Below are 13,017 nucleotides of genomic sequence, written 5' to 3'. Positions count from 1 at the left end.
AGCTGTGGCCTAAACAAAATTTAATCAGCTCCAACAAAACCTCTTTGCTCTTATAATCCAAGCCAAAACTGATAAAGTCCTGTATCTCTTCTTAACTACTGTAGTAACCGTCCCTACTGCCTTCACAGAACTTTGAGAAAGCACCCCAAGATTTCTCTCCTGTGAGTTTCCTAGTGTCTTGTCCTAAATGGATTATTCCCTTGTCTTGATTGTTCTTCCAAATTGCATTACCTCACATTTAACAGAGTTTAAATTCCATTTGCCAACTGTTCTGACCATCTGACTAATCTATTTACATCCTCTTGTAACCTAATAACTTGCTTCTCAATTTCAATCATCCAGCCAAACTTTGTGTCTTCCATAAATGTATCCCTATACCTCTACACCACCACCACCACCACCACCACTCCCCCAACCCTTGCCACCATTCTCACCTATATCATTACTGAACATCACAAACAATAAGGTACCCAGCACTGATATCTTTGTTACACCACAGCACATTGGGTTCAAGTCATACAAATCCTTCTCCCACCAACCCATGTCTCCTATTACTAAGGCAATTTTTGATCTAACTTGCCAAGTTAATTCTGGATCCCATAAGTTTTTAACCTTCTGTGGTGGCTGATAAAGCACCCCTTGCTGGGAAGGACCAGTTTTATCATAATGTCAAATAACTGATTTGACTTTAATTTCAGGAATTTCCGCACGTGCCCAGATACCATCTGTGTACGTTACTCCCATCAAATTAGACCTTCAGCACAATAAAGACTTCCAAAACAATAAAGGTCAGGTGCCAACTTCAAAGACTGCAATTTCCCCCCAGACGTGATCGGTGACGCTCTCCACTGCATCTCCTCCACTTCCCGATCCTCTGCCCTGGAGCCCCGCCCCTCCAATCACCACCAGGACAGAACCCCACTGGTCCTCACCTACTACCCCACCAACCTCCATATACATCGTATCATCTGTCGTTATTTCCGCCACCTCCAAACAGACTCCACCATCAGGGATATATTTCTCTCCCCTCCCCTATCAGTGTTCTGAAAAGACCACTCCCTCTGTGACTCCCTCATCAGGTCCACACCCCCCCCCCCCCCCACCAACCCAACCTCCACTCCCGGCACCTTCCCCTGCAACCACAAGAAATGCAAAACTTGCGCCCACACCTCCCCCCTTACTTCCCTCCAAGGCCCCAAGATCTTCCATATCTGCCACAAATTCACCTGCACCTCCACACACATCATTTACTGCATCCGCTGCACCCGATGTGGCCTCCTCTACATTGGGGAGACAGGCCGCCTACTTGCGGAATGTTTCAGAGAACACCTCTGCAACACCTGGACCAACCAACCCAACCGCCCCGTGGCTCAACACTTCAACTCCCCCTCCCACTCCACCAAGGACATGCAGGTCCTTGGACTCCTCCATTGCCAGACCATAGCAACACGACGGCTGGAGGAAGAGCGCCTCATCTTCTACCGAGGAACCCTCCAATCACAAGGGATGAACTCAGATTTCTCCAGTTTCCTCATTTCCCCTCCCCCCACCTTGTCTCAGTCCCAACCCTCGAACTCAGCACCACCTTCCTAACCTGCAATCTTCTTCCTGACCTCTCCGGCCCCACCCCCACTCCGGCCTATCACCCTCACCTTAACCTCCTTCCACCTATTGCATTTCCAACGCCCCTCCCCCAAGTCCCTCCTCCATACCTTTTATCTTAGCCTGCTTGGCACACTTTCCTCATTCCTGAAGAAGGGCTTATGCCCAAAACGTCGATTCTCCTGCTCCTTGGATGCTGCCTGACCTGCTGTGCTTTTCCAGCAACACATTTTCAGCTACAGTTACAATGCCTCTTTGTGTACATGACTATTAAATGGTTAGCTGTTACCAAAGGGCCAGGAACATTCAGCTCTATGGGAATATTTAAGAACAAATTTCAAGGTTAGCTTGTAGGGAAAGGATAGAAGAGCAGTGCAGCTATATGTGATTAGGATAACCTCTTGTTTTGAAGACCAGTTAGACCACATTTCTGGTTCATGAAATTTTATGAAAGTTCTTTGACCTTAAGTGATAATCTTGTTCCTCTCTCAACTGATGCTGCCTAACCTACTGAGCATTTCCAATATTTCTTATTTTTATTTTTGTTTTTGTGTTGTATTTTCAATGTAAATAGGTTTGCAGTTTACGGATCAAGTAAAATTAAGCATTGACATGTAATTTAGGTAGATTCTTTTAAACATAATGTGTTACACAATATAAGCAATTTTATCAATTATCTTGGCCTGTTTGCACTTCACACCTTGGATCATGCTGCTAGGCCTCCCATAGGTTAGGTCTTCCTTTCACTCAGTGTGGGTATGAATTAAAACCTCGCAGGATCACCCTTCATTCTACTCACTTTACTACATGATACCACAAACTGTGCTGTCTCCTTCATTTAGCAGTCCAATTATAAGCAACTCACAGTTAATTTTTCACAATGGCCTTTAAGAATAGCCAACTTTCCCCAGTTTTCCAATTTGCAGCAGTCCAGCTTTCAAGGTAGTTTCCTTTTGCAAATTTTCCACATGCATGGAGTTTGTTGAAGTAAAATTAAAGGAAATTCGAAACTTAAAATCGTCTGTAAAAAGACGAAGCTTGCCAAACTTTTACAGTTGGAGCTTTTCATTTAACAACCTTTGAATTAAAGTCATGTGGGTTAATTGAACATCCTATGATTCATAGCTTTGGTTCTGATCACAGCTACATTAAGTTTTTATATTTTAGTAAAATAAATGAAAGAAAATTACGAACCATTTGTTTTCATATCAATGGATTGGTTATCAATATAAGATCGTCTTGACAAGTCAGGCAGCTTTTCAGAAAGTCTTCTTCTGAATTTTTCATTCACAATTGGTTTGAGTGCTTCATGACCAACACACACCAGAATACCAGGGCAATGAAAAAGAGCCTGCAGGGTGTCGACCTGTAAAAAATCAATGATCTTTTTTCAGATTAGGAAATAGTTTCCATTATAAAATGTGTCGAGAGTTTGGTCATTTTATTTTTTGTTGACAGGTAAGCCATATTTCGTCTTCTTGGTAAGAAATCAAGAAAAATGGAAAAAAGACTGGTGGACACAGCAATGACTGAAATTCCATGGGAAACTTTCAAGTGGGCAGAGTGCAGGTGTTGTGTCCACGTGTTTAGTCTGCCAGAGAACCTATCTGCAATCCCAGGGATGGTGTAATTTGATTATGCAGAGTGGTTCTGCCATCCTTGGGGATGACGATAAGGTGTGGGGATGAAACAGAGGTATGCTTCTCTTGAAAGTGATGAAAATCAGGGTGATATCCTGTCACTCAACAAAGAAAATTCCAAACTCTGAAAGAACGGGATGACTGTAATGTTTCTTTACAAGGAAATGCTTAAAAATTTGATAAATCCCTCCAGGAATAATGACCTTGCTTTGCTGCAGCAATGGAATCTTTGACTGTTCAGTCTGTGAGGTGTTGCTCCTGAATATAATGGATAGAAGTACTTGCCCTTTCAGAGTGTAATTTCTAGCAAGACTTATGAGTAACCGGGGGAGAGGGAGGGATATGCTATTACTGGAGAGAGGGTGGGAGCTGTGCATGGGTCTTAAATTCAGTATTTTGATTAACTGGTGGCACAGCATTGCTACACTTCCTATCTTCCTGGATTTATTTACTGTTCCCATAGGGTGATTAACAGGGTAGCTGCTGGAAGACACTGGATGAGTATTTGAATTCACACACGGTGCAGCATTAACCCTAACTCAGACCATGATTTTATTACAATGCATAATGTTTTAACTTGATTATTCTATATCTGTAATAAACTAAAAAAACAAAATGTAAAAATTAGATTGCTCAGAATATCGTATTCACCAAGATAAGGCTATCCATTCATTATATGGAACACTGCAAGACAATCGTAGCATTTCAGAACAGTACTTTCTATAAAATACATAAATGACAATAGAATGCAATTCACTGACTATTTGTGTGACAACGAGGCAGCAAAAAATTGAAGAAAAATGAAGTTGAAACAGTTTGGAACAATTGTAAAAGTTGCTAATAATTCTAAAGACATTCGGAAAGGCAGAAAAGACACTGGGAACATTTGGCCCTGATTCAACAGGATGATTCCATAGTAGGATAACTATGTCCATGAAGAGAAGCCTGTGATACTGATTGTATGTCCAGTGGAGTAGGAGTGGCTAAAGCAAAATCTAACCAAGATTTGAAAGTTATGAAAGGTCTTACAGAATCATAGAATCATTACAGCACAGAAGGAAGTCATTAACCCACTGGGTCTATGCCTGCTTTCTGTAAGAGCAGCTCAGCTGCTTCACACTCTCCCAACTTTTCCCTCTAGTCCTGCAAGTGTATTTCTCTTCAGACCATTACCAAATAACTTTTACAAAGACACAATTAAATCTGTGCCCACCACACTCTCAGGCAGTGCATTCCAGATCCCATCCATTCATTGCATCAAAAGATTTTCATTTTATCACCATTGTTTATTTTGCAGTTACCTTAAATTGATGTCCTCTAATTTATTACATCTTTGCCAATGGGAACAGTTATTCTTTATTTATTCTGTCCTGATTCTCCTAATTTTTAATATTCTTATCAAACCTCCTCTCAACCTTCTTGTCCCTAAGAAAAGCAGCCTCAGCTAATTTCCTCATAACTCAAGTCCCTTATCTCTGGAACTATGCTCTGAAATCCTTTCTAATGCCTTTACATTACACCATTACTGTGATGCACAGAACTGGACACAATACTCTGGGTAGCCTCAATCCAGTGTTTTATAAAGTTACACTGTAATTGCTTTGGCTTTTGTACTCTTTGACTTTGTAAATACCAGGACTCTTGGCTTTTCATATACCTTATGAACCCCTTTCCCAATATGCCCTACCACACTGATTTGTGAAAATATACTCAGATCTCGCTGTTCCTGCACTGCCTTTAGAATTATGTTTTTTTGCCTCTCTTTGTACTTTCTTCCAAAATGTTCACAATTCTGTGCAATCAATTTCATCTGGCTTGTGTTCACTTATTCTACCACTTATCTATGTCTTCATGATGCCGTCAAATGCACTCCTTTAAAGATGCTGAAAGGTTTTGAGTCAACTTCAAATTTTGTAATTGTGTCCTTCACCATTTTGTTAGATTCCCCATAGCTTCCTTGTCATTCAGAAACTTTGTGGTAAATTGCACTTTGTGAAAAATATATCTGAAAATTTTCAGATATACGCTATCTAAGATTAATAATTTTTCACCTGGTCCAAATGTTTGTTGGTTGCTTTTAAAGATTAATGTATGATTTTTCTATGTTTCTCCAGTCAATACACTTATCTTTCAGTAAGCTCCTCACATTATTTCTTAAAGCTTTTTGTGGGTGTTGATAGCATGCTAGATAAGAGGGAATAGGAGATGTAGTATTTTTGGATTTGAGAAGGCATTTGAAAAGTACCACATAGGCTAATGCTCACAGATTGACGAATTGGTTTAACCTAGCTTTTGGGTATGGAGATAGCATTCTGCAATTGGCCTAAATTCACTTTGATCAAATTGGGCAACAAACAAACTTGGTGTAACCATCTCATCCATATGATTCTAGCATCTGGCCAAGTGGATCCTGTATTACTTTGTTTCTTTTAATCCCGACAATTTCCTCTGCCTTCAGCAAGGCTTCCAAGTAACATTATTTGAGAACCATTAAAAGCAGGCCAAAGGGAAAAATTGGTGCAACTTAGAACACAGAAAATTGAATAGTAGGACAGGAAAGGAGTTTCAGAGTGATGCATGTGATACTGAAGTGTTATAGGTGAAAAGGTGGTGAAATTTCTTGGTTCTGAAGGAGGTTCCAAAGGATCAAACTTGAAAGGGAGCAGGATTTGATGATTAGGAAGGTCAGTTCTAGGATTCTGGGCCAAAGGACCTGGTAGCAATGCCCTAAGGGCCAGGTGACCTCACAATAGTTAATGTCAGTGGACATACCTTCACATGAAATCATCTACATTCTAAAAGGACACCAGTATCTTCTGTACTATACAGAGGAGATGGCTGTCAGCACCATAGGGTAAGAATGTTCTTTTGCTAGCCAAGTTCCAGAGCATAGGAGTTTGATGAAGGAAACCTGTGGAATGCTATATAGGAGGATGTTGATGACTATGCCATCCAAGATTAGGTGATTTTATCGATTTGCCAGATGGCATCCTTTCATCATCAGGGAATATGTAAATGCCTAGTTCCAGGTTTACAAAGACATTACACAGAACTTGTCCCTTCCACTGCCTCTACTCCACCTCCCCATCTCCATCACTGTCAGTGCCAGAGGCACTGCTGCTGCTATTCTTCTAGCTGTTGCCTGTGTAGCTTGCCTTTAAGAGACTTTAACTTTAAGGACTCTGGGTGCTGTATGCATACAGTATTGCAACTTTTCCTGGTAGTTAGCCTGCTTTGATTTTGCAAGCAGCACATACTGAAATCAGTTGATTTCTGTAATACCTACTCTTTAAATGGACAAACTCATGGAGTTCTTCAATTCCTGAGAAATAAGTGATTATTAGACCATCATCATTAATGTGACATGGTGAACATTGATGTAATACATCATACTGATGAGACCTATCGTGCTTGGACAGTCGGTAAGCAAATTAATCAATAATTAAAAACACAGCTTGCTCATAAGCATACAAATCCCTGTTGAGAGGCTAATCTAACTCACTTGAGGAGGACAAATGTTCAGGGTGTGTTTGAGATCAAAAGTAAGCAAAGTAAGATCATATGCATGTTGTCAAAATGCTCACAAACTTCTTTAGTGTAAATTAAGCAGACCTGCTATCAAGAAGTAAAACATTTAAACAGCATTCAGAGCAGTGGTTACTAAATTTGAGTAAGTTTAATGTAGGAAATCAAATCATTAAGGTTTGTTAAGCATTTGTAAATGAACATCTTTGAGATTTAACACTTTGGGATTAACAGCTGAGGAAGTCTTGTAGCAATTATGCTGGGTTTTGATGAGATCAATCTGAAGAACTATGTGTAGTTTTTGCCTTTTTATCTGAGCAGGGAATGCAACAAAATGTGACTACACTGATTCCTGGGATGAAAGGGTTATCTTATGAAGAGTGTTTGAGGAGAATAGAGTTATATTCTCTGGAACTTTAAAGAATGAGAAGTGATTTCTTTGAGGCATTGAAAATTCATAGTTTATCAGAGCATATACTTTGAGGTCACTTCTCTTGACTGAAGATTTTAGAACTCAACATATAGTCCCAGGATAAAGGGATGGTCAGTTAGGACTGTGAAAAGAAAAAATGTCTTCACTCCAAGAGTTGTGAATATTAGGAATTCTCTGACCCAGCAATTTGTGAATACTCAGTCAATAAGTTTGTTCAATAAATATTGATTCATTTTTGGGCACTAAGGTAACCAAGGAGGACAAGGATGGAGCAGAAGAGTGAACCTAATGTACAGATTCAGCTTGCATCTTATTTAATGGTGTAGAACTCTCAAGAGTCACTAAGGCTTCCTCCTGGTTCTATTTCTTAAATTGTTATGATATTTCACATCCACACTGAAAATTGATCTATAGTTCCAACCATTACTTTGAAAAGCTAGAATTGGCATCCAGAGCTGATACAAACAAAAATCCCAATGTCCTAGTCAATGTCTAATGTACCAGACATCTTTGTCAGCACAATTGCTTTCCCTCAAATTGCCATCCCTCAAGTTTGTGTTTAATCCTGAGTGAGTAATCAGGGTCAACACATGTTTTGCAATTGTAAATTCTAACATTTGATAGGACTATGCAAATACTTACATTTTTTCCATCCATTGTATAAAGTTTCCTCACATTGTACTGCATGAGCTCAGAAATTTCTTCAAGAAAACTTCTGAAATTGTGTGTATTTTTCTTGTGGAGAACAATTGAGTAATGAATGTCGACATTCCCATTTTTAATAAGAATTATATTTTTATGTCCCATTTGAGTGTGATGTACATCACCAGCTTCCTGCTTTCCTCCCTTTGTGGCATGTTGATGGGTACCCCTTGGGTTATTGCCCTGCCATGTAGCCGGTTTTCTTCCAGTTACGTCCATATTGATTGGTTTGACATATTTTTTATGAGAACAGATATATGAGCCTCCATCTTCCAACTGCTCTAAACTGTTGATGTTGTGAACTCCATGTGGGGTAGTCACTGTTCGTACAGCAAACGGAAGTGAAATCTTCTGGGTGAGATCATCTAAGAGAGCATCAAAGGTCTTGAAGGTTCGTTTGTTTACAGTCATCTTCACTCCAGTGAGCTGAGGGTCACCACTTTTGTAGAAGGTTATTTTCTTTGCTGGAGTTATTTCAGTTAAGTTGGTGGTCTTGTTTGCTATATGCAAAGGATGCTCAAAGTTGAATGCATAAGTAGCAGAAGAATAATTCAGAGGCACTTGATTCATCCTCGTCTGTTAGGTAAACCTGAGGGAAAAGAGTTATATATCTTAGAACTTAATTCAAAGAAATGCATTTTCATTACAACCCAGCTTGACTATAGATTTTGCCACAATAATTTTGCCTTGCTTGTCTTCAGCAATGCTGACTCATGCTTGGACCAGCAATCCATCAGTAATTTGCCTCATTGGCCATTAAAACCTAGAAGCAGAGGGATGAATTTTATTGCCCCAGCGGTGGCAGAGGGGCTGAGAAAACAGAAAAAAGCCCAGTTTGAAGTCCCTGACACTGACTGGGAACTTACATAGGGAAACAAGATCACCAGCATCCAAGTGAGATTTCTGAGTCATGAATGGGGCAAATTGACAGTCACAGCAGCGTCCATGGAATGCAGCTCCCACTATGAAGGGAGGCCACTGGCTCAATCAAGGCACTGGTTGAAGGAGTTATTGTTGCCAAAAAATGATTGACAGGGTCATGAGTACAGAAGGCCTAGATCCCATCCCAAATGATTCCTGGAAAGATGTTTTCCCTCTGCTCTGAGGCTGGCTTCATCAAAGAAATAATCTTTTATTTGAACTGCACCTCTGGCAGCTGCTTCAATATTTAGTACACCTCAGGTCTATAACCTTCCTCAGCAGTGTCCATTTCTTCTGGTGGGGCTGCTGAGGCTCCAGTACTGACATCCCTCTGATTGGCCTGGCAGCACTGGGACAACAAGTGTGGAGGCAGCCAATAAAGAGACTGCCTCTGGGAAGTTTGCTCAGTTGCTCATATTGCCAGGAAGAATGGGCTTGATTCTTCCATTTAATCCTGACACTAGATTTCTGAAGCTCTTGGGAAAATCTATTTGAGTGTGACAGTAAGTTCTTCAAACTCTATGGATATAAGGGAACAACTGACTCAAATTTACTACTATCTTCATCTATTGCCTCCTGCTGAATAAATTAGAATTGGACTCGTGATCATAAAGGCTGTGGAATGTCACAAAAGCCCAATGGTTCAATATTATTCTATGAGGAAAGTAACTTGCCATTACAGTCTGATTTGCTTTGTCCTGCATATGCTTGTTGTAGACTTGAATGGTTTTACTGCAACTAGAAATGAATAAAAGAATTGTTTTTCCAGTATTGTCAATATCCTGAGGATAGAAAAGTGATCAAGATTTGGAATGTAGTTTATGTATAATCGTTTAGGAAACAGATGCAGCAGTGGAAACTGCAGGATTATTTGGGATGCTGAGATGGGAAAATAGTCTCTACAACCAATTACAGGAAACATTAAAGCCAGAATTGATTAGCATTCCACCAATTTAAAGGTGGACAATTGTAGCTGCCTCACTTTAAAACTAGGTGAAAGACAAATAAATTGTAGATGCTGGAAGAACACAGCAAGCCAGGCAGCATCAGGAGGTGCAGAATTCGATGTTTCAGGTGTAATCCTTCTTCAGGACTGGGGTGGGGGGAGCTGCGGATAAAGGAGAAGGCGAGGGCAGGGTGGTGAAGTGGGGATAGATGAAGACAGGTAAAGTCATAGAGTCTTAGAGTCATAGAGATGTACAGCATGGAAACAGACCCTTTGGTCCAACTCGTCCATGCCGACCAGTTATCCCAACCCAATCCAGTCCCACCTGTCAGCACCCAGCCCATATCCCTCCAAACCTTTCCTATTCATATACCCATCCAAATGCCTTTTAAATGTTGCAATTGTACCAGCCTCCACCACTTCCTCTGGCAGCTCATTCCATACACGTACCACCCTCTGTGTGAAAAAGTTGCCCCGTAGGTCTCTTTTATATCTTTCCCCTCTCACCCTAAACCTATGCCCTCTAGTTCTGGACTCCCCCACCCCAGGGAAAAGACATTGCCTATTTACCCATTGCCTATTTACCCTATCCATGCCCCTCATAATTTTCATAACCCATACATTATGATCCAGCAAATCAACTCTGACAATGTACATCTTTTTTTTATCAATGCACAATTTATACTCAAGGTGAACTGCAAGGAGGAGACTGGATTTAGCATCAACAGATGAAACCCATTAACTACTATTAATGATACCAACATGGACTTGTCGGATCGAAATGTTGGTGGAGAGAACAATGATCCTGGTTTATGAGAGGGTACAACCTGTACAGTTCTTGAGCACTCAATGCCAGCGCCTTCCGATGCCACGTGACAAACTCGTATCAAAATAGTATCATTTATACCATCTCTTTGAATTGGCTGCAAGTGGCTGTCTGAACTGAGTGCCTCACTGCAGAAGTCACATGACTAAAGCAAGTCAGGAAGGGTATTTGCACATGAAAGTATTTCAGTTCAAATGCAGTAAATCCTAGGTATCTGCGAGTTCACGACTCATGAATTCGCCCATCTACAATCTTTCCCTTCCAATCCTACCAGCCACCAACTGGATTCATTCCTCCCATTGACCAACCAGGTCAGACCCTCTACCTGTCTTCACCTATCCCCACTTCACCACCCTGTCCCCCACCACTCCCTTTATCTGCAGGTCCCCCTACACACACACCCAGTCCTGAAGAAGGGTTACATCCGAAACGTCAACTTCTCCACCTCCTGATGTTGCTTGGTTTGCTGTGTTCTTCCAGCCTCCTGCCTGTCTACTGAGGTGGACAATTCAGCAGCAGTGCAAGTACTGCTAACATTCAGCAACTTGCTGTGCTCAGCATTCACCAGAATTGTTGAACACAGGGCCTGCCCCATCTCTAACTCAGCAGGGTTTTTTCCACATCTGGAAAATCCAACTTAAGAGTTTCAAAGATCAAATATAAATTAGCTTGGAAGATGCTTAAGTTTACATGGAAAGACAGGCTTTCACAATAATATTAATTGCCTATTTAATGCATTCAAATAATGTTTATAACCTTTTAATGAAATCTCATGTTTCCAGGTTACATTGTCATTCTAATGTCACATTTTGTAATTAGAACAGAAATTGATTTTTCAAAATGTGCTCTAAATATCAATATCATAAGGTAGAATATGAAGTAAACTGCAATCGTTTTTAAATATATATTAGTTCAATACTGTTCAATAGTATTGTTCAATACAACCTATCTGAAAATATTTTGAAATTTCTTTTAAAACACATCTACAGGGAAAAAAATACTTCCGTCCATACTACGCAGAAGTATTACAGCCACTACTATTTAACTTTAATGACAAATTGCTTCTTGCACATGATAACTACATGCATTAAATGAATGGTAAGAAGGTCCAGGAACGTTTTCATTGTAATCTGATGACCTGTAAACTAAAACTTCTAAATCAAAGTAATATGAGAGAAGTTCAACTTACTTCACAAGGGATCATGATACCTCAGTTGTGCAACTTTTCAATAAAAATGTAGATACTTCACTACAGTGAACAGGCTGAGCCGAATACACAGTCCACTGTGAAGGCGAACCCAACTGTACTCATCAACATGACTGACAATCACGAGGACCTGACCAGTCTTCTAATGTCAATCATCAAACTACAAACCATCCAATTTCTGAGCACAAGCTTTAAAAGCTCTGGAAAAATTCATAAAGTGTTTAAAAATTTGCATTAATATGCAATTTGAGTTTATAGAAACTGCAAGAAAATTATATTTTCATTAATATTTGTGTTTTTACTTTATATATGTGAAGATAAATTGATTTACTATTCAGTAAATAAAAAATGAAGTAAAAACCATGCAATTAGTCTTAACTTTGATTAAAAAATAAAGAAACAAAACAGATTACATTTGGAATTGCTGCACAGTATTATGATACTTTATAAATATTTCTTTAAATTCAGGTCCCACTTACCTCTATGATGGATTTAATTCCATTCTCAACCTATTTTAACTTGCTTGTCCTTTTCTGTGTGTCTGTCTGATCAGAACTAGAACCCAGCTTAACTCCTACATAGCATTGGATGAATATCTATATTCTGTAACTCATTTGTATTGTCAGCGCTGCAGTATTTTTTAGCGTTTCTAAATATCAAAATATTTCTTATGATCCAATGTAAAAATCATCTAAATGAATACAGTCTTGTGAATTGGCAACAGTTTCTTCTCTGTGTAGATTCTTATGGAGAAGATTAGCTTGTGCATAAGAAGATTATTATTTGAGACGTCTGTATTCCACATAATTAACCCATAGATTACAGCATGTACAAAGATTGTAGACCAAGGCTCTCACTATTTTGCTTCTGAGGGCCCTTCAAATGTTATAAAATTTCCATAGACCCTCAATGTATCACATATGTATTTTTTCTCTTAGTGCATCTTCCATTCATCATGTTAAGGCTGCTGTTTCTACCTCAGCACTGTAGAAATTGCCAGACTCATCACACACACTTCAATTACCACCACATCAAGTGTTTTGGTTCTCTTTGGATTTTCAAACAATTTTTTTTCCTCATTTCAATTTTTAAAAAATGCAAAAAAAAGACATGCAGAATCATAGAGTAGAGAAGAGGCCATTCAGCCCACTGAGTCTGTACCACTGAAACTATGCTAAATCTACACATATCCCACTTTCTAGCACTAGACACATA

The 13,017-nt window shown here is 39.6% G+C and overlaps 1 protein-coding gene across 1 annotated transcript in view; it reads right to left on the bottom strand.

Moving 5' to 3' along the window:
• rp1l1a (rp1 like 1a) overlaps window positions 1-12,533 on the bottom strand; it is a 29,647-nt gene extending 17,114 nt beyond the window's left edge. The window contains exons 1-3 of the mRNA XM_072557533.1: window positions 12,282-12,533; window positions 7,843-8,491; window positions 2,797-2,968 (exon numbers count right to left, since the gene is read on the bottom strand). Of these exons, the coding sequence (XP_072413634.1) occupies window positions 2,797-2,968; window positions 7,843-8,472 (802 nt within the window). The 5' untranslated portion in view covers window positions 8,473-8,491; window positions 12,282-12,533. The remainder of the gene's footprint in view (window positions 1-2,796; window positions 2,969-7,842; window positions 8,492-12,281) is intronic.
• Window positions 12,534-13,017: the final 484 nt, after the last annotated feature.

This window comes from Chiloscyllium punctatum, chromosome 3 (assembly GCF_047496795.1).
Source record: "Chiloscyllium punctatum isolate Juve2018m chromosome 3, sChiPun1.3, whole genome shotgun sequence".
NCBI lineage: Eukaryota > Metazoa > Chordata > Chondrichthyes > Orectolobiformes > Hemiscylliidae > Chiloscyllium > Chiloscyllium punctatum.
Note: the sequence above shows the minus strand (reverse complement) of the source record. Positions and strands in the feature narration are given on the sequence as shown.